We start from the raw sequence: 22,080 nt of genomic DNA on the forward strand, positions 1-22,080 counted from the left end.
GTCTGACTCTTTGCAACTCCATGGATTGTAGTCCTCCAGGCTCCTCTATCCATGGAATTCTCCAGGGAAGAATACTGGAGTGGGCTGCCATTTCCTTCTCTAGGTAGTACCCTTAAATGAGTTCTAAATTTAATCTGAACAAAGTACAAAAAAAAAAAAAAAAACTCTACTATGTTTCTAGCCTTCAAAGGAAGCCAAAAAAATAAATAGATAAAAGGAAAATAGGGCTTAAAAATAAGTTCATCCTATGGTTCTCAAATATGAGAACTATCAACATCTGCCTCTGAGATAACTGCAGGACTATCTTAAAGAATTTAGAGGTATTGGGATTACCTAGGTAGCTAACTACTTACCTATATTCAGAACAAACACACATCTGTCCATTTTTTCTCGTTGAAATCACACAAAAGAAACATAAATAGACTGACCATGCCAGGATGGAACTATTTTATGTACTTTATATCCTCAAGTCTCAGTAGTAGTATGACAGTAATGATATGAATATGCTTTCTTGCAAACAAGAACATGCTAACACAGAATGATGCAGTAGTTACGGGCACTGACCCTCCACCAAGTCAAAAATCCAGGAATTATTTATAGTCCACATTCCAGTACACTTGGTTCCTTCATATCTGCAGTTCTGTATCCAGAGATTCAACAAACTACAGGTCCTGTAGTTCTGTAGTATTTTAGCAAATACTACAGAACTACATTCCTACATAAGTAGACTCATGCAGTTCAACGGCATGATATTCAAGCGCAAATTGTTTCTAAATTTCTCCTTATTAATAATTATAAGATATGTCACAACTTCAAAATCTTTTTAATTATGCAAAGCATATTAAACTTGAGGATATAAAGTTTGATTTCATTTATTGGTACTACATGAAATGCTGATTAGTTTTTTTTCTTTTTTAGATAGACAAGATTTTTTAGAGAAATTTTATGTTCACAATAAAACTCAGAGAAAGGTACAGAGATTTCATGTATATCCCATCCCCCACACATGTATGCAGAGCCTTCCCCTTTAGCAACGTTCCCCAGCAGAGTGGCACATTCCTCACAATAGATGAACCCACACTGACGTGTCATAATTACTCGAAGTTCACAGTGTACCTTACCTCTTGATGTTGTACATGTTATGGGTTTTATACCCATCATTATAGTATCCTAAAAGTATTTTCACTGCCTTGAAAATTCTCTGTGCTGAGTATTCATTCCTCTCTCCTCTATCTCACTCTCGGCAATCACTAATATGTTTAATGTCTCCAAAGTTTTGCCATTTCCTGAATGTCATAGAGTTGGAATCACAAAGTATGTAGCTTTTCAGATTGCTTCCTTTCACTTAGCAATATGCATCTAAGGTTTCTCCATGTCTTTTCATGGTTCAATAATTCATTTCTTTTTAGCATTGATAAGTTCTTTGGATTTTCAATTAAAATTTTTAAATGAAAAACTATTTTAAGTCACTGTATCTATAATGGAGAACATTTTTAAAATTGCCATGAATGAGAAAGTTACACACTATAAAAATAGCATGAATTTAAAACAAAGGCACAACACTGTAATATTAGATTCAATTTTCAACATGTTTAAAACTAAAGAGCTGTCCTTATCACACTAAACAGATAATTTTCCATATTTAAGTTGGTATGTGTTAGTTTGTAAAAGGACTAGAATTTTATAGCAGAAGTATTAAACTATTATAGTTGTAAATGTAGATTTTTAAAAAATTTTATTTCATAGTGCACTTAGTTATACTGGGATTGAGGAAGAAAATGAGAAGCATATGATTTTGAATCTAAGCAGCATATAAACACGTACTTCTATAGGGAAATAAAAAAAAATCAAGTCACCATATGCCACAGATATTCAAATTATTAGTCATCATATGGAAAATAAGAGTAAGAAACAAATGCCAAAAATGAAATTGGTAGCATGTTAGAATTTTTACTCTCTTTAAACATTTAACAAAATCCACTGGGGTGCTCTTTAATATATATAACTTTGCAAAATACATGTTATACTCCATTCCCTGAAGAAACATACCTGTTATTGGAGAGATAAGGTATCTTTTTTTTTACCAATTAACAGACTGTCAAAGCTTATTATTGTTTTTAACAATTAACAGACTTTCAAAGCTTATTATTTCCATATGATTCAGCTTCAAACAAGCTGTACTAAAAACTGAAAATGAAAGAAAAAAATATTTTGAGTATCCATTGTGTGCCAAGTCCCTATTTGCAAGGTAAACCCAAAGAAGCCAAACAAAGGCACTGAAAACTGAACTGATGTTGAGACTAACCATCATTGCAGAAAATGATACAGAATTTGCACTCTGAAGTTCAGCTGATTGCATGTAAAAACATAAAATAAATATCTTCCATATGATTTTAACAGAAGCCACAGTCATTCTTTGGATTAAAAATATGTCAAACACAATTTAAATTACCAAAAAAGAACTGTTTCACAAGGAAGCAGATAACCCACAGATGCCAATCTTATGATGACACAGATGTTCAAATTTTAAGAAAAAGACCTGATGCAGCTATTATAACTGATCTATGAGGTGAAGATAAACACTAAATGAGTGGGATGATGTGTGTGTTAGTTGCTCAGTCATGTCCGACTCTCTGCAACCCTATGAAGAGTACCCCACCAGGCTCCTTTGTCCAGGGGATTCTCCAGGCAAGAATAATGGAGTAGGTGGCCATTTCTTCACTTCCTGCCATAGGGTGGTATCATCTGTGTATCTGAGGTTATTGATATTTCTCCCAGCCATCTTATTTGAGCTTGTGCTTCAGCCAACCTGGCACTTTGCATAATGTGCTCTGTATATAAGTTAAATAAACAGGGTGACAATATACAGCCTTGATGATTCCCTTCCCAATGTGGAACCAGTCTTTTGTTCCATGTCCAGTTCTAAATGTTGTTTCCTGACTTTCATACAGATTTCACAAGAGACAGGTCAGATCGTCTGTATTCCCATCTCTAAGAATTTTTCACAGGTTGTTATGATCCACACAGTCAAAGGCTTTTGGTGTAGTCAATAAAGCAAACGTAGATGTGTTTCATTTTTTTTTTTTTTTAGTTCTCTTGTTTTTTCCATGATTCAATGGGTGTTGGTAATTTGATTTCTGGTTCCTCTGCCTTTTATAAACCCACCTTGAATATCTGGAAGTTCTGGGTTCACATATTGTTGAAGCCTGGCTTGGAGAATTTTGAGCATTATTTTGCTAGCATGTGAGATGAGTGCAATTGTGCTTTAGTTTGAGCATTCTTTGGCATTGCCTTTCTTTGGGATTGGAATGAAAACTGATCTTTTCCAGTCCTGTGGCCACTGCTGAGTTTTCCAAATTTGCTGGCATATTAAGTGCAGCACTTTCAGAGCATCATCTTTCAGGATTTGAAATCGCTCAACTGGAATTCCATCACCTCTACTAGCTTTGTTCATAGTGATGCTTTCTAAGGCCCACTTGACTTCATATTCCAAGATGTCTGGCTCTAGGTGAGTGATCACACCATCATGATTTTCTGGGTCGTGAAGATCTTTTTTGTACAGTTCTTCTGTGTATTGCCACCTCTTCTTAATATCTTCTGCTTCTGTTAGGTCCATACCATTTCTGTCCTTTCTTGTGCCCATCTTTGCATGAAATGTTTCCTTGGTATCTCTAATTTTCTTGAAGAGATCTCTAGTATTCCCCATTCTATTGTTTTACTCTATTTCTTTGTATTGATCACTTAGGAAGGTTTTCTTATCTCTCTTGCTATTCTTTGGAACTCTGCATTCAGATGGGTATATCTTTCCATTTCTCCTTTGACTTTAGCTTCTCTTCTCTTCTCAGCTATTTGTAAGGCCTTCCCAGTCATTTTGCCTTTTTATATTTCTTTTTCTTGGGGATGGTCTTGATCACTGCCTCCTGTACAATGTCATGAATCTCCGTCCATCATTCCTCAGGCACTCTGTGTATCAAATCTAATCCCTTGAATCTATTTGTCACCTCCACTATATAATCATAAGGGACTTGATTTAGGTCATATCTGAATGGTCTAGTAGTTTTCCCTACTTGTGTCAATTTAAGTCTGAATTTGGCACTAAGGGGTTCATGATCTGAGCCACAGTCAACTCACAGTCTTGTTTTTGCTGACTGTATAGAGTTTATCCATCTGTGGCTGCAAAGAATATAATCGATCTGATTTCAGTATTGACCATCTGGTGATGTGCAATGTCATCTCTTGTGTTGTTTGGATGAGGGTGTTTGCTATGACCAGTGCGTTCTCTTGGCAGAACTCTGTTAGCCTTTGCCCTGCTTCATTCTGTACTCTAAGGCCAAACTTGCTGTTACTCCAGGTATTTCTTGACTTCCTAACTTTTGCATTCCAGGGCTTCCCTGGTGGCTCATAGGTTAAAGCATCTGCCTCCAATGTGGGAGATCTGGGTTCGATCCCTGGGTCGGGGAGATCCCCTGGAGAAGGAAATGGTAATCCACTCCAGTATTCTTGCCTGGAGAATCCCATGGACAGAGAAGCCAGGTAGGCTACAGTCCATGGGGTCGCAAAGAGTCGGACACGACTGAGCAACTTCACTTTCCCCTATAATGAAAAGGACATCTTTTTTGGGTGTTAGTTCTAGAAGGTCTTGTCGGTCTTCATAGAACCGTTCAACTTCAGCTTCTTTGGCATTAGTGGTTGGGGCATAGAAATGGATTATACCATGATACTGAATGGTTAGGCTTGGAAATGAACAGAGATCATTCTGATATTTTTGAGATTGCACCCAAGTACTACATTTCAGACTCTTTCATTGACTATGATGGTTACTCCATTTCATCTAAGGGAATTTAATCCACCCAATATGGTCCATTTTAATTCACTGATTCCTAAAATGTCGATGTTCACTCTTACCGTCTTCTGTTTGACCACGTCCTATTTACCTTGATTCATGGGCTTAACATTCCAGGTTCCTATGCAATATTGTTCTTTATAGCATCGGACTTTACCCTCACCAGCAGTCACATATACAACCGGGCATTGTTTTCACTTTGGCTCCATCTTTTCATTCTTTCTAGAGTTATTTCTCCACTTTTCTCCAGTGCACATCGGGCACCTATTGACCTGGGGCGTTCATCTTTGAGTGTCATATCTTTTTGTCTTTTCATGCTGTTCATGGGGTTTTTAAGGCAAGAATACTGAAGTGGTTTGCCATTCCCTTCTCTAGTGGACCATGTTTGGTGAGAACTCTCCACTATGACCCATCTGTCCTGGGTGGCCCTACATGGCATAGATCATAGTTTCACTGAGTTAGACAAGGCTGTGGTCCATGTGATAAGTCTGATTAGTTTTCTGTGATTGTGGTTTTCACTCTGTCTGCCCTCTGATGGATAAAGAAAGTCACAGTAAAGCCAAAGAGCAGAATCGTGATGACAAAGTAAAAAATCAGTAAATTTAAAATTAGATAAATAGAAATTCAATCTAAAGAAGAGAGAAAAAAAATTGTGAAAAATAATGAACAGAACCTCAAGGAACTATGAAACAATATGAACAGCTCTATTATATATCACATTGGTATCTCAGAAGGCAAGGAGAATAAATAAGTGCAGAAAATATCTGAAGAAATAACAGCCAAAGATTTTCCAAATTTTGTGAATGACAAATTTGTAGATTCAAGAAGACTGGTGAATGAATTTTATAAACATTTGAAGAATTTATAAAATGAAAAACACAAATACATTTTAAATAAAAAATATGCAAGTAAAATGTATTAATATAATGTTTAACGTTTGGAAGAGTTAGCACATGGAAGATGTTCAGTTCAGTTCAGTCGCTCAGTCGTGTCCAACTCTGCAACACCATGGACCGCAACACACCAAGCCTCCCTGTCCATCACCAACTCTCAGAGTTTACACAAACTCATGTCCATTGAGTCGGTGATGCCATCTAACTATCTCATCCATTGTTGTCCCCTTCTCCTCCTGCCTTCAATCATTTCCAGAATCAGGGTCGTTTCAAATGAGTCAGCTCTTTGCATCAGATGGCCAAGTTTTGGAATTTCAGCTTCAACATCAGTTCTTCCAATGAAATTCAGGATTGATTTCCTTTAGGATGGTCTGGATGGATCTCTTTGAAGTCCAAGGGACTCTCAAGAGTCTTCTCCAACACCACAGTTCTAAAGGATCAATTCTCGTGTGCTCAGCTTTATTTACTTTCCAATTCTCACATCCATACATGACTCCTGGAAAAACTATAGCTTTGACTAGATGGACCTTTGTTGGCAAAGTAATGTCTCTGCTTTTAATATGCATCTAGGTTGGTCATAACTTTCCATCTAAGGAGTAAGTGTCTTAATTTCATGGCTGCAGTCACCATCAGCAGTGATTTTGGAGCCCAAAAAATAAAGTCTGACACTGCTTCCATTGTTTCCCCATCTATTTGCCATGAAGTGATGGGACCAGATGCCATGATCTTAGTTTTCAGAACCTTGAGCTTTAAGCCAACCTCTTCACTCTCCTCTTTCACTTTCATCAAGAGTCTCTTTAGTTCTTCTTCATTTTCTGCCATAAGAGTGGTGTCATCTGCATATGTGAGGTTATTGATATTTCTCCCAGAAATCTTGATTCCAGCTTGTGCTTCTTCCAGCCCAGCGTTTCTCATGATGTACTCTGCATAGAAGTTAAGTAAGCAGGGTGACAATATACAGCCTTGACATACTCTTTTCCTATTTGGAACCAGTCTGTTGTTCCATGTCCAGTTCTAACTGTTGCTTCCTGACCTCCATACAGATTTCTCAAGAGGCAGGTCAGGTGGTCTGGTATTCCCAGTTCTTTCAGAATTTTCCACAGTTTGTTGTGATCCACACAGTCAAAACTTTGGCATAGTCAATAATGCAAAAATAGATGTTTTTCTAGAACTCTCTTGCTTTCTCAATGATCCAGTGGATGTTGGCAACTTGATCTCTGGTTCCTCTGCGTTTTCTAAAACCAGCTTGAACATCTGGAAGTCCATGGTTCACATATTGCTGAAGCCTGGCTTGGAGAATTTTGAGCATTATTTTACTAGTGTGTGAGATGAGTGCAATTTGTGCAGTAGTTTGAGAATTCTTTGGCATTTGCCTTTCTTTGGGACTAGAATGAAAACTGATCCTTTCCAGTCCTGTGGCCACTGCTGAGTTTTCCAAATCTGTTGGCATATTGAATGCAGCACTTTCACAACATCATCTTTCAGGATTTGAAATAACTCAACTGGAATTGCATCACCTCCATTAGCTTTGTTCGTAGTGATGCCTTCTAAGGCCCACTTGACTTCACGTTCCAGGATGACTGGCTCTAGGTGAGTGATCAAACCATGGTGATTATCTGGGTCATGATGCTCTTTTTTGTACAGTTCTTCTATGTATTCTTGCCACCTCTTCTTAATATCTTCTGCTCTGTTAGGTCCATACCATTTCTGTCCTTTATCGAGCCCATCTTTGCATGAAATGTTCCCTTGGTGTCTCTAATTTTCTTGAAAAGATCTCTAGTCTTTCCCATTCTACTGTTTTCCTATATTACTTTTCACTGATCATTGAAGAAGGCTTTCTTATCTTTCCTAGCTATTATTTGGAATTCTGCATTCAGATGGGTATATCTTTCCTTTTCTCCTTTGCTTTTTGCTTCTCTTCTTTTCTCAGCCCTTTGTAAGGCCTCCAAAAAAAGCCATTTTGCTTTTTTGCATTTTCTTTTCTTGAGGATGGTCTCAATCCATGTCTCCTGTACAATGTCATGAACCTCCATCCATAGTTCATCAGGTAGTCTGTCTATCAGATCTAGTCCCTTAAATCTATTTCTCACTTCCACTGTATAATCATAAGGGATTTGATTTAGGTCATATCTGAATTGTCTAGTGGTTTTTCCTACTTTCTTCAACTTAAGTCTGAATTTGGAAATAATGCATTCATAATCTGATCCACAATCAGCTCCCAGTCTTGTTTTTGCTGACTGTATAGAGCTTTCCACCTTTGGCTGCAAAGAATATAATCAATCTGATTTTGGTGTTGGCCATCTCATGATGTCCACATGTAGAATCTTCTCTTATATTGTTGCAAGAGGTTGTTTCCATGACCAGTCTGTTCTCTTGACAAAACTCTATTAGCCTTTGCCCTGCTTCATTCTGTACTCCAAGGCCAAATTTGCCTGTTACTCTAGGTGTTTCTTGACTTCCTACTTTTGCATTCCAGTCTCCTATAATGAAAAGGACATCTTTTTGGGGTCTAAAAGGTCTTGTAGGTCTTCACAGAACCGTTCAATCAGCTTCTTCAGAATTACTGGTTGGGACATAGACTTGGATTACTGTTATATTGAATGGTTGCCTTGGAAATGAACAGAGATCATTCTGTCATTTTTGAGATTGCATCCAAGTACTGCATGTTGGACTCTTTTTTTTGACTATGATGGCTACTCCATTTCTTCTAAGGGATTCTTGCCCACAGTAGTAGATATAATGGTCATCTGAGTTAAATTCACCCATTCTAGTCCATTTTAGCTTGCTGAATTCCTAAAATGTCAACATTCACTCTTTCCGTCTCCTGTTTGACCACTTCCAGTTTGCCTTGATTCATGGACCTAACATTCCAGGCTCCTATCCAATATTGCTCTTTGCAATATCAGACCTTGTTTCTATCACCAGTCTCATCCACAACTGAGTGCTATTTTTGCTTTGGCTCCGTCTCTTCATTCTTTCTGGAGTTATTTCTCCAATTGAGGATGCTAGTTCTTAACAAAATGATGTGTAAATTCAGTGTAAACCCTGTTAAAATCCCAGCAAGATTTTTAAAATAAATATGGGCAAGCTTATCTTCAAATTTATGTGGAAACACAAATGAATTAGAATGGCTTAAACAATATTGAAAAAGAAGCATCAAGCCAGAGAAATCGCACCACCTATTTTTAAGACATAGTCAATATCTACAACAATCAATACAGCATATGATATAAGAGAAATAAAGCGTAAATCAATGGAACAGAATAAGGAGGCCACACATAGACCCAAGCAAGTAAGACAAGCTTCTTTTGAAATGATAATTCAAAAGCAACTCAGTAGAAGAAGAATAACATTTTTATAAAATTGTGCTGGAACAACTGGACAACAGTGACCAAAAATCCATTTGAACCTTATACCTTGTACAAAAATCAAACAGAATCACAGATAAATCTAAATGTAAAGCCATAAAACCTTTAGAAGAAAACATAGGAGAAAATCTTTGAGACCCAGAGTTAAGTGCCAAATTCCTAGATATGACACAAAAGGCACCATTCATAAAAGAAAATAGCTGATATATTTGGTTTCATTAATATTTAAAACCTTTTAATCTACCCAAGACCCTGTTGAGAGAATGAAAAGACAAGCCACCAACTGGGAGAAAATATTTGCAAATTACATATCCAACAACTAACTCACATCTAAAACATACAAATAACACTCTGGATAAAAAGAAAATAATCTAATTTTTATATGGGCAAAAGACTTACATAGGTAATCCAAAAAAGACATGCAAATGACATCTGCATAAAAAGATGTTCAGCATCACAAACCGCTAGGGTAATGAATATTTAAACAGCCACAGGAGTCTACCACATACCTACTAAAGGCTCTTAAAAATACCTATACTATCAAATACTGGTGAGGATGCAGGGAAACTACACTTCTCATACATTAGTGGGAATATAAAAATGGTTCAATCACTATGGAAATTAGCCTGCAGTTGTTTTAAGAAGATAACACATTACCATCTAACCAAACAATAATATTCTCAGGAATTTATACTAGAAAGATGAAAACATATTCACATAAAACCTGCACGCTAATGTCATAGAAGCTTTATTTCCAATCCCAATAACTTGAAATAACCCAAATGCCTTTAAACATATAACACATTTAACTGTTCCACATCATACAATGGAATACTCCTCAGCAATAAAAGTAATAAATGATATATGCAATTTGGCTCATAAATCTGGCTCAATATTATAGGAATCAGGCTTAGCTGAAAATGGCAATCTCAAAAGTTTACATACTATATGATTCATTTTGTATAAAATTCTTGGAATAAAAGAAAAAAAAAAAAAGAGTGCACAGCTATTTCCAGAAGTTAACTGCTTTGTGGGACAGAACATTTATGTACCATGACTTCAGTTATGGACATACAAAAATCAACATGTGTAAAATATAGCCTTATACACAAAAACATGCAAAATGTGAGTACTTAAAAAAACAGTGAAATCTGAGTAAGGTCTGTTCTGTAGTCTGATTTATCATATTGTTCTCATCAGTCCCCTTATTTGATAATGTACTAGAATTATGTTGGGGAAGATGCGTGATGCGTACAGGGGACCCCTCTGGACTGTGGACTGTTTTTGAAACTTCTTATGAGTTTATAATTTTTACAAAATCCAAAAGATTTTTTTAAAAAGCTTAGCTCAGCTAGTATCAAACAACATAAATTTAAAAGAAAAAAAGGAATCCTACTATACTCATCACAATCATAGAAGCTTTATTTCCAATCCCAATAACTTGAAATAACCCAAATGCCTTTAAACGTATAACACATTTAACTGTTTCACATCATACAATGGAATACTCCTCAGCAATAAAAGTAATAAACAATATATGCAATTTGGCTCATAAATTTACCTATGAGCATCAGTACATGCAGATGCTCATAGGTAAAGAAACCAAATTTCAAAAGTGAATGATAAATTATTTTGCTATTTATGTCAGAGGCTATGTTGGGTTTATTTATCCATGTCTTCTTACTCTCACAATCTCCATCATTTTAGGTATTATGATCTCTGTTTTCAAGATGGGAGAGCAGACTCTGAAAACACTCAAAGTTGCTAACCAGCAATAAGGGATTTACCAGGCCTAATGTACTGAAGTCCATTTTGTCCAAATAAGTAATTTTGTTTATATGCCCATACATTTTCAATGCACCTTCTTAATTAATCAAGGGCATCATATACATACTGAGTATAATTTTATCCCTTATTGTTTCCATATAAAATCAGAGGAATGTAATATGTTACTCCTTTCCGGAATGTATCATTTCAATTATTAAAATGGAAGAAATTATCATGTTGAAGCTAATTTGTATCAATAAAGGTACATTAGGTTACAAACAGCAGTAAATGTCTCAGGCTACCTGAGGCAAACCAAGAATTTACTGAATGGTTAGTGGGGATGCTTAATAAATAAAAAAAAAAAAACACAGGTAAAACAGCCAGGCCTTTCAAAAAAAGAGGAACTGAAGCAAGGCCAGTAGTAGAGGCTCATGGGCCTTAATGTGAGTTGCAAAGGAAAACCCACCACTAACCACCACAAACTCTTCTATTTTGATTTCTCCAAGTTATTAGTGCAGATTGATCCAACATAGACTAATGTTTACCACTAGGTCAATCAGGGAAGCCAATCAGTGAAGTAATGACTTCATTTGGCTAGCCTGACTTGCCCTCATATTTGTTCTGAAGGCAGAGCCTCTTATCAAAGGAAGAAATAAAATCATTGGCAGATCAAAGCAAAAGCAACTTAACCCACCTCTTGTCTTCTATGAACTTATACACACACAGGTATACATACAGTTGTTATACATATTATTTATTTATGCAATCTCAAGCTTTAATAATTTCAGTAGGGTAAAAGCTACAAATAATGAAGAGCATCATTTGAAAGTTGAACTAATAATATTTTAATTTCCCTTTTCCTATATAGTTTTGTGAATTTTCCATAATACTTTTTAAATTTTTATTTTTTGTTTCTGCCCTTATGATTGAAGATGCTGGAGTAACAAAGAAAGATTAACATTAATTAAGATTAACATAACATGTAAATCACATACAAATATTTAAACATACAAATTACATTTTCCAAAAATTTGTAGCTTTTACAGCTCTAAAGTTATTAAGCTTAAAACTGAATTATGACCTGAATATACACATATTGATTGTCTCAGATATTTTTACACATTTCATCATTTCTAATATAAGAAGTGTTTGTGCACCTACACCTACATAAGTCCAGAGAAGCCAAGGCGGGGGGGGGGGGTGTTTTAATTGCCTTGGGCTTTATACAGTAGCTTTTCCTCTCTCAATAGTAAGAATGTCTGTCTTTCAGCCAAGTAACTGTGCAAGTGAGTATGTAAAAGGGAGATATGAGGAAAAGTTTATGTTCATTTAAAGAAAAAGATATGGAAAAATAACTTCGAGATAAATGCATGGACATGAGTACATGGGAGAAGGGGTATTACAGTGTGTACTAAATTCAGCAGTGTCCATACTTGTTTGCATCATGTATGTGTTCATGGATGTGTATGCAGGGGAAGGTAATAAAATTGGAGTTAAGGACAATTATCCGGGCTAGAGAACAAGGCTATCAGCCAGGTGTTCAAGCCCTGTTCTATGTGAACATTTTCTCCAGAGTTTGGCATCACATTTACCAGAACAACTGAAAGGAGCCACAGAGAATCAGGTACATAAGCCTTCCGGCCAACCTTACCTTGATTCTGTGGTGTTCACAGGGACTGCTGGGCTCTCATGAGATCATAGGAATGTGCTGGACATCATCGTTTGAAATCTTCAGGCCACTGGGTCTGTGTCACTGTATGAAAAATGAATCGGAGAAGGGAATCGACTCAGTGAAGAAAGCAGCTTTTCATACTTTAGTGACAAGTGTTTATTGTCACTATAGTGACAAAATTGTTGTCCAATATTAAATTAAAATATTGCCTCAATATTTCCAGTATGATATAGAAAATTGAGGGAAATTGATAGGTTCTAATTGTGACTTGTGGAGCATGGGAGAAGAGTTCTTCATTTATTCCATTAACTAAAAAGACACACTCTCATTTACTGTAGTATGAACCTGGCTTTGCAGCTTTGTCTGTATTTAATTCCTCTGCTGTTCAATTAGAATAACATGATTGATGCTGTAACAAAGAATAAGATGTAAGAAAAGTGACCCTTCATAAAAAGATATGGAGGTCCTCCAGGAAGCAATGCATTAAATTAAGTTTTCAAAAATGGTTCATGGCATAAGTGTCAGTGATATCTGCCACTTTTGAAGAGACAGCCAGAACTACTGGCTCATAGTATACAAGAAGGGAAACTTTTTCCAGAAAAAAATAAATTAAAAAAGGATTTGATTAGTTGTTTATTTCAAGTAGTTACACCTCCTCAGTAGTCCCCTCCCAGGTATGAAATCACTAGATAGATACTGAGATCTCACTCACACCCAGAGAAAGGGTAGAACCATGACGGGCCTGCACACCAACCCTTGCTCAGGATAGAAGGTCTGCCTCGGTTCTACTCTGTGCCTTCTGGGATGGAGGCAGGCCAGGGAGTAAACCTAGAGGGCACAGGACACTGGTGACCTCTGGTTTATCTAGGAATGCTTGGCCAGGTCTTCTCTGCCCCGCTGAACTGCTTGCCATTCAGTCACTCAGTCATGTCTGACTCTTTGTGATCCCATGGACTGCAGCACAACAGGCTTCGCTATCCTTCACTGTCTCCTGGAGTTTGCTCAGATTTATGTATATTGAGTTGGTGATGCCATCCAACCATCTCATCCTCTGTGGCCCCCTTCTCCTCTTGCCCGCAATGTTTCCCAGCATCAGGGTCTTTTCCAGCGAGTAGCAGAATTGCTAGTTGGGTATTTTGTCCTATCCCTTCTAAGGGAGTGGACAGGAGACATTCTCACTGGTTTGTCATCAACCAAATATTCCACAATATTCCACAAGCAAAGACAGCAAGGAAATCAAACCAGTCAATCCTAAAGGAAATCAACCCTGAATATTCACTGGAAGGACTGATGCTGAAGCTGAAGCTCCCCAGTACTTGGCCACTTGATGTGAACAGCCAACCCACTGGAAAAGAAATTGATGTTGGGAAAGATTGAGGACAGAAGGAGATGGGGGTGACAGAGTGTGAGATGGTTGGATGGCATCATTGACTCAAGGAACATGAGTTTAGTGTCCCAGACTATCCAGGAGATACTGAAAGACAGGGAAGCCTGGCATGCTGCAGTCCATGGGGTTGTAAAGAGTCATATATGGCTGAGTAACTAAACAACAAAAAAATATTCTACTTCCAAGAATATATTACTCTGAAGGAAATTATTCATTACAGTGATTATGGGACTTTGGGAGGCATCGCTGGTGGATGCCACCTTTTCTCAGAATCCTGTCTCCTAAATATTCTTGACATGATCTCTTACCCCTCCAGTTCTCACCCCTTCTGTGATCTAGTCCATAGCAGTTTCAGTTTCGTCCTTTTCTCACTTGTAGTGGTGGAGATGATATACTGTTGTTCATTTTTCTTTAGTTTGCTTAAGGACATCTTGCTCTTCTATATGGTGAGATCTGCCTTCCTCTCCACTCTCTTCAGGAGAGCAGTGGATAATATTAGAATGGGTTCTCTGCTCTTTGGGTGGTGTGCTGACAAAGATATATAAACAAAGGTAGGTACGATGGCTGCTTAGAGATGAAGCCCCTTCAATAGAGGCTGGCCTCTTTCATTTCCTCTCTTTTTAGGGGTGAGAATCAGTGTCTTTGCATGAGTATGTCTTCATGCCAAAATGTTTTTCTTTGTGGCAACCAGATGTGGCCGTCTTGATCATCTTCTTCCTTCTCCTGTTTTTCCCTTTTCTGTCCCCCTTTCACTTTAGCCAAGCCAAGGCAAGATGGAAAGCATAGCAGCTAAAGCCCTCATTGATCCCATGTTCCACATGCTTCTGAAGGTGCTCTAAGCTGGGGAAGATCCGGTAGCAGCTCATGCACTGGAAGCCACTGTCCAGGGCTGCCAGCCATTCAGGTGTCTTGGCCCTGGAACATTCCTCCAAAGCTCGAGGCTCTGGTGGACTTTCAGCCCTCTCCCTTTCATCTTTGGCTTGGGTATCCAAACTGGATTCACTGTCAGCCAGGAGCTCCATTGTAGTCACTTGAGAGGGGGTGAATGTTGTATGGATTTTTTCAGGAGAGGTCATTTCTTCCATCTGTATCTTCTTTGTGGGGGACTCCAGTCCTTCCTCTGTATCCTGTAAGGAAGCCACACCCTTTTTCGTTTGAACGTGCATGTAGTAAATTTTCATGACTCTTTTCTTTTTCGTATGTACTGATGACAACGACTTATTATTATTAACCAAATTAAATGGAGAAGAGACTTGTGAGCAAGGGGAAGAAGTCTCTCCTTGCTCCAAATCCAGGACTGGAGGCATCTCAGTGGATCCAAGACAAGTAACATCTTGACATGATTGTTGGACTCCTAGGAAAGAAAATTTCAAACGTAAGAAAACTAGGATCAAGTATGTGAAGTCTATAGAAGTTGGTGCACTGGGACGACCCAGAGGGATGGTACAGGGAGGAAGGAGGGAGGGGGGTTCAGGATGGAGAACACGTGTATACCTGTGGTGGATGCATTTTGATATTTGGCAAAACTAATACAATTATGTAAAGTTTAAAAAATAAAATTAAATTAAAAAAAATAAAAGTTATAAAGAAAGTACTACAACAACAACAAAAATAAATAAATAAATTTATATTAAAAAAAATAAAGCCAAAAAAAAAAAAAAAAGAAGTTGAGATGGCCGTGAAAATACTTCTATCTGGGCATGTGGAGTAAAAGTGCATAATATGGGATATTTCAGAATGCTGTGTGTGGCATTTTATATTTGGACTTCATGTATGCCATAAATATCTGGGAATGAGAGTATGATGTATGTATGTTCTGGGGCATACATGGCATGTCTAATGGTGAAAGGGGATGGTCAATGGGTGTCTACGTGTAGTATGCAGTGTTTCAGTATACATAAACAAGTTCAAGAGTGGTACATGTTCTTATTGTGAGATAATAAGACTTTGAGGAAGTGTATGTGACTTCTCAGAATGTGTCTTTCTAGGAAGGACTGAAGGTTTTGTGGGTGAAATGATGATTAGATTAGCAAGACTGTGTATGAAAGTGTATTCCCTTCAGGGCATATGAATTTTCTTGAGTTTGACCTAGCATATAGTGAGTTAAAAGAGGTCATATGTGTAAAGGGACATGAATTATTTATGGGATCAGTGTGTAAAGATGAATCTGAAAATGACTGGGTGAAAGAATGAGGTATAAATGTATAGCTGTGTAATGTTATTAGAGAATGGGAAAGACAGACGGAGGAATGAAGTTGTGTGTATCTGAGAGCAAAAGAGAAAGGAGAAACAGGGCCATACTTGGTATGAAGGACTCTGTGCATGCTGTTTGAGTGGGTATGAGGGCATGAGTTTGTGCTGATCTAAGGGGGAAGGTTCTGATTAAGTTCCCATGTGCATATCAGCACTGCCCCCTACCTCACTCACAGCTATCCCAGGGTTCATATGATGAAAATCAGTGCTGAGAAGCTATGTCTTATTCTTGAAGGCACGCTCCCTATTTGTCCCTTGGCACAGATTTCAGTTCTAGTCCCTCTGCCCTGACTTTTCTTGTTTTCAAAGAGAAAGTAAAGTAAACAGGGATTAGGCTAAGCAATTCAACTGCACCCCCTTTCCAAGCTCAGAGTCCCCCTTTGCATCTTCCTTACCATCCTCATCAGAAAAGACAAGCTCGCATTCAGAGGAGACGCAAGAGAAATATCCTGTGGAGGCAGAGGAAGTTTCTCCTATTATCTGACTACAGGCTGGGACCATCACAAATGATTCCGGCTGAGGAGGATCCTCCTGAGTCTTCCAGGATTCTATGGGATTGAATTAAAGAAAAAAAAAAAAAAGAGAAGTGACATTTTCTGGGATCTGTGTCCTTTGAATGGATATTACATGTTAAACATTTCTACCACACAGGAGTTTTGCTTTCATAGATATTGGGGTCACTATCCTGTGTGAAACTCCACTTACTCCAAAATGTAAATAAACAACTATCAAAATGGTGTGAGTGGTGCATGTCAGGGATGTTGTGTGTCTTGTATATGATATTTCTAGAGATGTATACAGAACATCAAAAACTTAGGCCCATGCCTGAAATACAGTATATAGTCATGAAAATTTGGATATTATTAACTCAATTTTCCTCATCAGAAATTATTCCATTAGGGGATACAGGATACATGTTTTTAATTATTCTGCATATATGTCTATCTCTATATTTACATTGAAATCTATATTGATATACATATACAGAGATATACACACACACACACATATATGGAAAGAGAGACAGATACATATAGATACTGTAAATTAAAGAATGTCTCTCGCCATCTAACCCTACAAGGATTAGCCATTAGCCATGGCAGTTGCTGACCTTTAACATATCCTAAAAGGAGTTCACAGTGGAGATCAGAAAAGAGACACTGCGCTGCAGGTCCTCACACAGTTATTTTAATGACAAAATTTTACAAACCCAGTGTCTTGCATCTTCTCACACCTAGAAAAGCACTAAAATCATTCATAGAGATATGCGCTCCTCACGACTATTAGCAACCTTCTTGTGACAGGAAGAAACTTTTTACCAAGATGTGTGTTTGACATTTATGTATCCTCTTCACCAAAAGCACATATATAATGACCATCCTCCACCTCTCCCTCCGAGTTATCTGTCTCCTGATCTATAGTTCTCAGGAAGGCCCCAGGAAAACAACTCATATGCTGTCAGTTGTTGTGCTTTTTTACTTTCTGTCAACAATGTCATTTTTGTTTCAGAGTTCCCTAGGAATTGACCATGGTGTTGCTGTTGCTGTTGCTGTTAAGTTGCTTGAGTCGTGTCCAACTCTGTGTGACCCCATAGACAGCTGGCCACCAGGCTCCCCCGTCCCTGGGATTCTCCAGGCAATAACACTGGAGTGGATTGCCACTTCCTTCTCCAATGCATGAAAGTGAAAATTGAAAGTGAAGTCGTTCAGTCGTGTCCAACTCTTAGCAACCCCATGGACTGAAGCCTACCAGGCTCCTCTGCCATGGGATTTTCTGGGCAAGAGTACTGGAGTGGGGTGCCATTGCCTTCTCTGGGCCATGGTGTTGGAGATGTTCAAATGAAGACTTCATAGACTATGAACAACTTCATAGACTTGCCCTAGACTCCTAAAAATGCATTTCTACATTTCTCTTCAGTTTGTAACCTTTCCATTCATATCCTTTAAGAATCTCTTTCAAAGAAGACAAGGGACACCTATGTGGTACATTTCTTCCCACTGATCAGAAACAGAGACCTTAAGCACCCATTGAGAAAATGGGTTAACAATGGCTATGATTGGCTTCTCTGCTGGCTCAGCTGGTAAAGAATCTGCCTGCAATGTGGGAGACCTGGGTTGGATCCCTGGGTTGGGAAGATTCCCCTGGAGAAGGGAAAGGCTACCTACTCCAGTATTCTGGCCTGGGAATTCCATCAACTGTACAGTCCATAGGGTCGCAAAGAGTCAGACATGACTGAGTGGCTTTCACTTTTACTTTTCATGGCCATGGTTGAGCAAAGGAGCTCAGTCCCAATTCTAGACCATCAATGCTGACCCACTGCCCTGATTCCTTCTCAGCACCTCCTCTTTCCCACATCTATACCACTATGAATAAGTCTGTCTACAGAAGAGGCACAGGAGATGTCATCTCAGTCTGAATCCTCTGCTGTCTGGCTGTGGCCATGGGTCAAACTCCAGACAGCAGTTTCTTCTTCTGAGCTCATGATATGTACAATAACACACATGGCACTTATCGTCATGAAATTCATGGTCTAGTTTTTGTCCAAAGTTCCAAAATCCAGGTATGCAAATATATTTGCTGGAATCATATGGCTGATTGCCTATAAGTGGCCTATACTATTTCCTTCACTTTATGAGAGGCTCCATTTCTTGGATGTTGTCAGGTACGTGCTATTCCTACTCTGTTTAATAGAAGAATAAATTCAGTGTATGTACATAAGTAAAGCACATCAGATTGTCAGCTATGGATTATCATATAAAAATCTTATTGCTTCCTGAAAGAGTTAGAATTCACAGAAAATAATCTACTGACATCTATTTCTACTCCCCAGCTCTACCTTTCACTTATTTGTTCTTGTAGAACCTTACTCAGAGACCTGAGTTGCCAGAACTTTGGGGGAACTGCTGGGTCCTAAGGTTGAGTAGGAGACTGCAGCAGGATATTCAGGATTGAGTCCAGACTTTTAACTCCCAACATTGGCTACAGCTCCCTTCTCAGGAACTAACTTGGTCATCAACTAGCAGGTCATCACTTGGCCTAGTCAGTGATGTCACTTTCTCAGTGACCTCTGCCGACAGGGCTCTGACTCAGCTCTTCATTTATACTCACCATAATCATAGCCTATCTTGAAACCTCATCAATTTAAAGATGAATTCTAGGTTCTTGGAATTTCCCCAAATAAATTTTGTATTTCTTGAATCACCTCTATCAATGATCTAAACATATCAAAAATATACCCAGTCACTTTTCTTACTTCCTCTTAATCTAAGTTTCCAATGGAAAGGACTATACCTTTAAATATACAAGCCTCAGCAAATAGGTAAATTCTTGTTTCAGATAAAATAACAAACACATTAAATCACTCCCTCTGTTTAAATGTTTTAATTAAGATTACAACAGAATTTTTATTTCTCAAATATATCTACTTTGTCTCTTAGGTCACTGAGGATGTCTGGTGGGTCATGTTAGTGTGGGAATGGGAAAATATGGTGTGTATGCTATAATTTTTAGAATTGCCTTGTACGTCCTATTGAGCACAGTTTATCTTTTTCAACAATTTTACATAGTGAATGTGGGGATGAGTAATGGTCATTGTATGTGAAAGTAGCATGAGTATGATGTGTTGGTCACACTGCAACAGATGGTGATTGCAGCCATGAAATTAAAAGACACTTGACCCTTGAAGTAAAAGCTATGACAAACCTAGACAGTATATTAAAAAACAGAGACATTACTTTGCTGACAAAGCTCCATCTAGTCAAAACTATAGTTTTTCTAGTAGTCATGTATGGACGTGAAATTTGAACCATAAAGAAAGCTGAGCGCTGAAGAATTAATGCTTTTGAACGGCAGTGTTGCAGAGGACTCTTGACAGTCTCCTGGACTGCAAGGAAAAGGGACTGATGCTGAGGCTGAAGCTCTAATACTTTGCCCATGTGACGTGAAGACCCGACTCATTGGACAAGACCCTGATTCTTGGAAAGACTGAAGGCAGGAGGAGAAGGGGACAACAGAGGATGAGATGGTTGGGTGGCATTACTGACTTAATGGACATGAGCTTGAGCAAACTCCGGGAGATAGTAAAGGACAGGGAAGCCTGGCATGCTGCAGTCCATGGAGTCACAGAGAGTCAGACACAACTGAGTAATTGAACAACAAAGGCAGTACGTCTCTCCTGTATCATGAATGATCTATGTGTCATGTACTATTAAAGATCAAGTAGTTATCTATTTGTTTGATTTATATGAGAGAGTGTGTAGGTATGAGTAATTTTGTGAATCCTGCCAAGACCATCAAAGTGTTACACACTGACCGTATGAAGGATACATGTGAGGGAGATCATGTGAGCCTCTAGCTTGTGGAATTATCTGAAGGGATCAAGGAACTGGGAACAGACAGGAATTTTAGAAGGTATCATATGATGCTTTGAATAATACTTTATTTTTCATAGCTTTTGACTTTAAAAAGTCTTAATTTCACCCCTTTTTGGTTGAAGAGTAACTGTTTCTTAAACACACTATTTTACATTGTTGACATTAGGTTTTTATTTCTATCATCTGAATTACTATAAGAAGCTTAAAGTCTGACAATATCATCATTCCTGTGTAATTATTCTGTATTCCTCTCTAGTTTTGGTAAGGTCTTTGCTACTGGGATTCTGATTTTGTGGTACAGTGTACCAAGGTACGGATTTTTCTTTTTCCTATTCTGTAATGAGCTTTCTAATAATGTTTGATTCCCAAGGATTTAGGTCTTTCATCAGTTCTGAAAAGTGCTTAGCCATCATCCCTTTGATTATCTGTCTTATTTTCTTTGTTTTACTTATAAAATTTTATTCAGAAACCTCAATACATCATATTTTCACTTTTTACCCTCTTTTGTCTGAATCCTTCCTTTATAACTCCATCTATTTCTCTGACTTATATTGTAGGTAATCCTTCAGCTCTCTCATCCTGTTCATCAGTTTTCATCTATGTCTAATTTGCTGTTTCACTCATATACATATTTTATAAGTTTTAGAAGATTTTTTAAATTTCTACAACTACTATTTGGCTACTTTGTAATTTTTTTTTCTTGATTGGGTTTTGTATTCTTACAGTTTTAATAATTTTGAACATTGTTAGTTACTATTCTTACAACATTGTTCAATTAAATTATCTTTATGATTAAAACTTGCTGTTCATATTAGAATCTACCTTAGAGTTATATTTTATAGTTTTAGAATGTGAGTTCATTTTCAGCAAGTCATTATCTATATGACTCTTCAATGTGGTGGACTGACAATCGAGAACTCTTATATTTTCTACTGTAGAATAGTACTAGTGTATTATTAGCAACAATTTAGTATTATATTAATTCTTCACTCTGAGGTTTAACTAATTATATAACAATTGTGGACATTGTGCCTTGATAAATGACATTTTCCCCCTAAAGATATGCACAGGGTTCCTCACCTGCCTCCCAAAAAAGTGAAAAGTATTTTTGATGAGTTCCTATGATGGAACACAGAGACCTAGACTCCCAAATAAGAGAGAAAGAAAAGACTATGACTGGATCTCAAGTACATAATTCCCCCAGGGGCTATGTAGAAATGTTGAGCTGCATTCCTATAGATATGCTCAAACACCCATTGCTCTGATCTGCCTATACTCTAACATTCTTCCTTTATCCTTACCAGCAAAGAAGGGAGTATAAAAAGAGGAGTCACAGGACAAGTATTCTGATTCAGAGGACATGTCTCTTCCTTCATGGTTCAGGGCACTGGACTCCGAAGAGTACACTGATGGTAGATCATATTCATGTAATTTTGAGATTTCTAGAACATGGAATAAAAGTCATAAGAATATTAGTTCCATTCTGTTCTTATATATTCTTCTCCCTAATCTACTTCACCCACC

The 22,080-nt window shown here is 37.8% G+C and overlaps 1 protein-coding gene across 18 annotated transcripts in view; it reads right to left on the reverse strand.

Annotated features, from left to right (window-relative positions):
- The window catches only part of LOC129629692 (protein FAM170A-like), a 362,499-nt gene that overhangs the window by 29,676 nt on the left and 310,743 nt on the right, over positions 1-22,080 (reverse strand). For 16 of the 18 annotated variants that reach the window (XM_055549965.1, XM_055549888.1, XM_055549948.1 and 13 more), the window contains 3 exons: positions 21,858-21,998; positions 16,579-16,731; positions 14,335-15,284 (listed from right to left, as the gene is read on the reverse strand). In XM_055549965.1, coding sequence (XP_055405940.1) covers positions 14,680-15,284; positions 16,579-16,731; positions 21,858-21,998 — 899 coding nt within the window. In that variant the 3' untranslated portion in view covers positions 14,335-14,679. Of the gene's footprint in view, positions 1-12,522; positions 12,625-14,238; positions 15,285-16,578; positions 16,732-21,857; positions 21,999-22,080 lie in introns of those variants that run through there. The other 2 variants (XR_008703313.1, XR_008703314.1) reach the window with 2 other exon arrangements.

This window comes from Bubalus kerabau, chromosome 1, assembly GCF_029407905.1.
Source record: "Bubalus kerabau isolate K-KA32 ecotype Philippines breed swamp buffalo chromosome 1, PCC_UOA_SB_1v2, whole genome shotgun sequence".
Taxonomy (NCBI): Eukaryota; Metazoa; Chordata; class Mammalia; order Artiodactyla; family Bovidae; genus Bubalus; species Bubalus kerabau.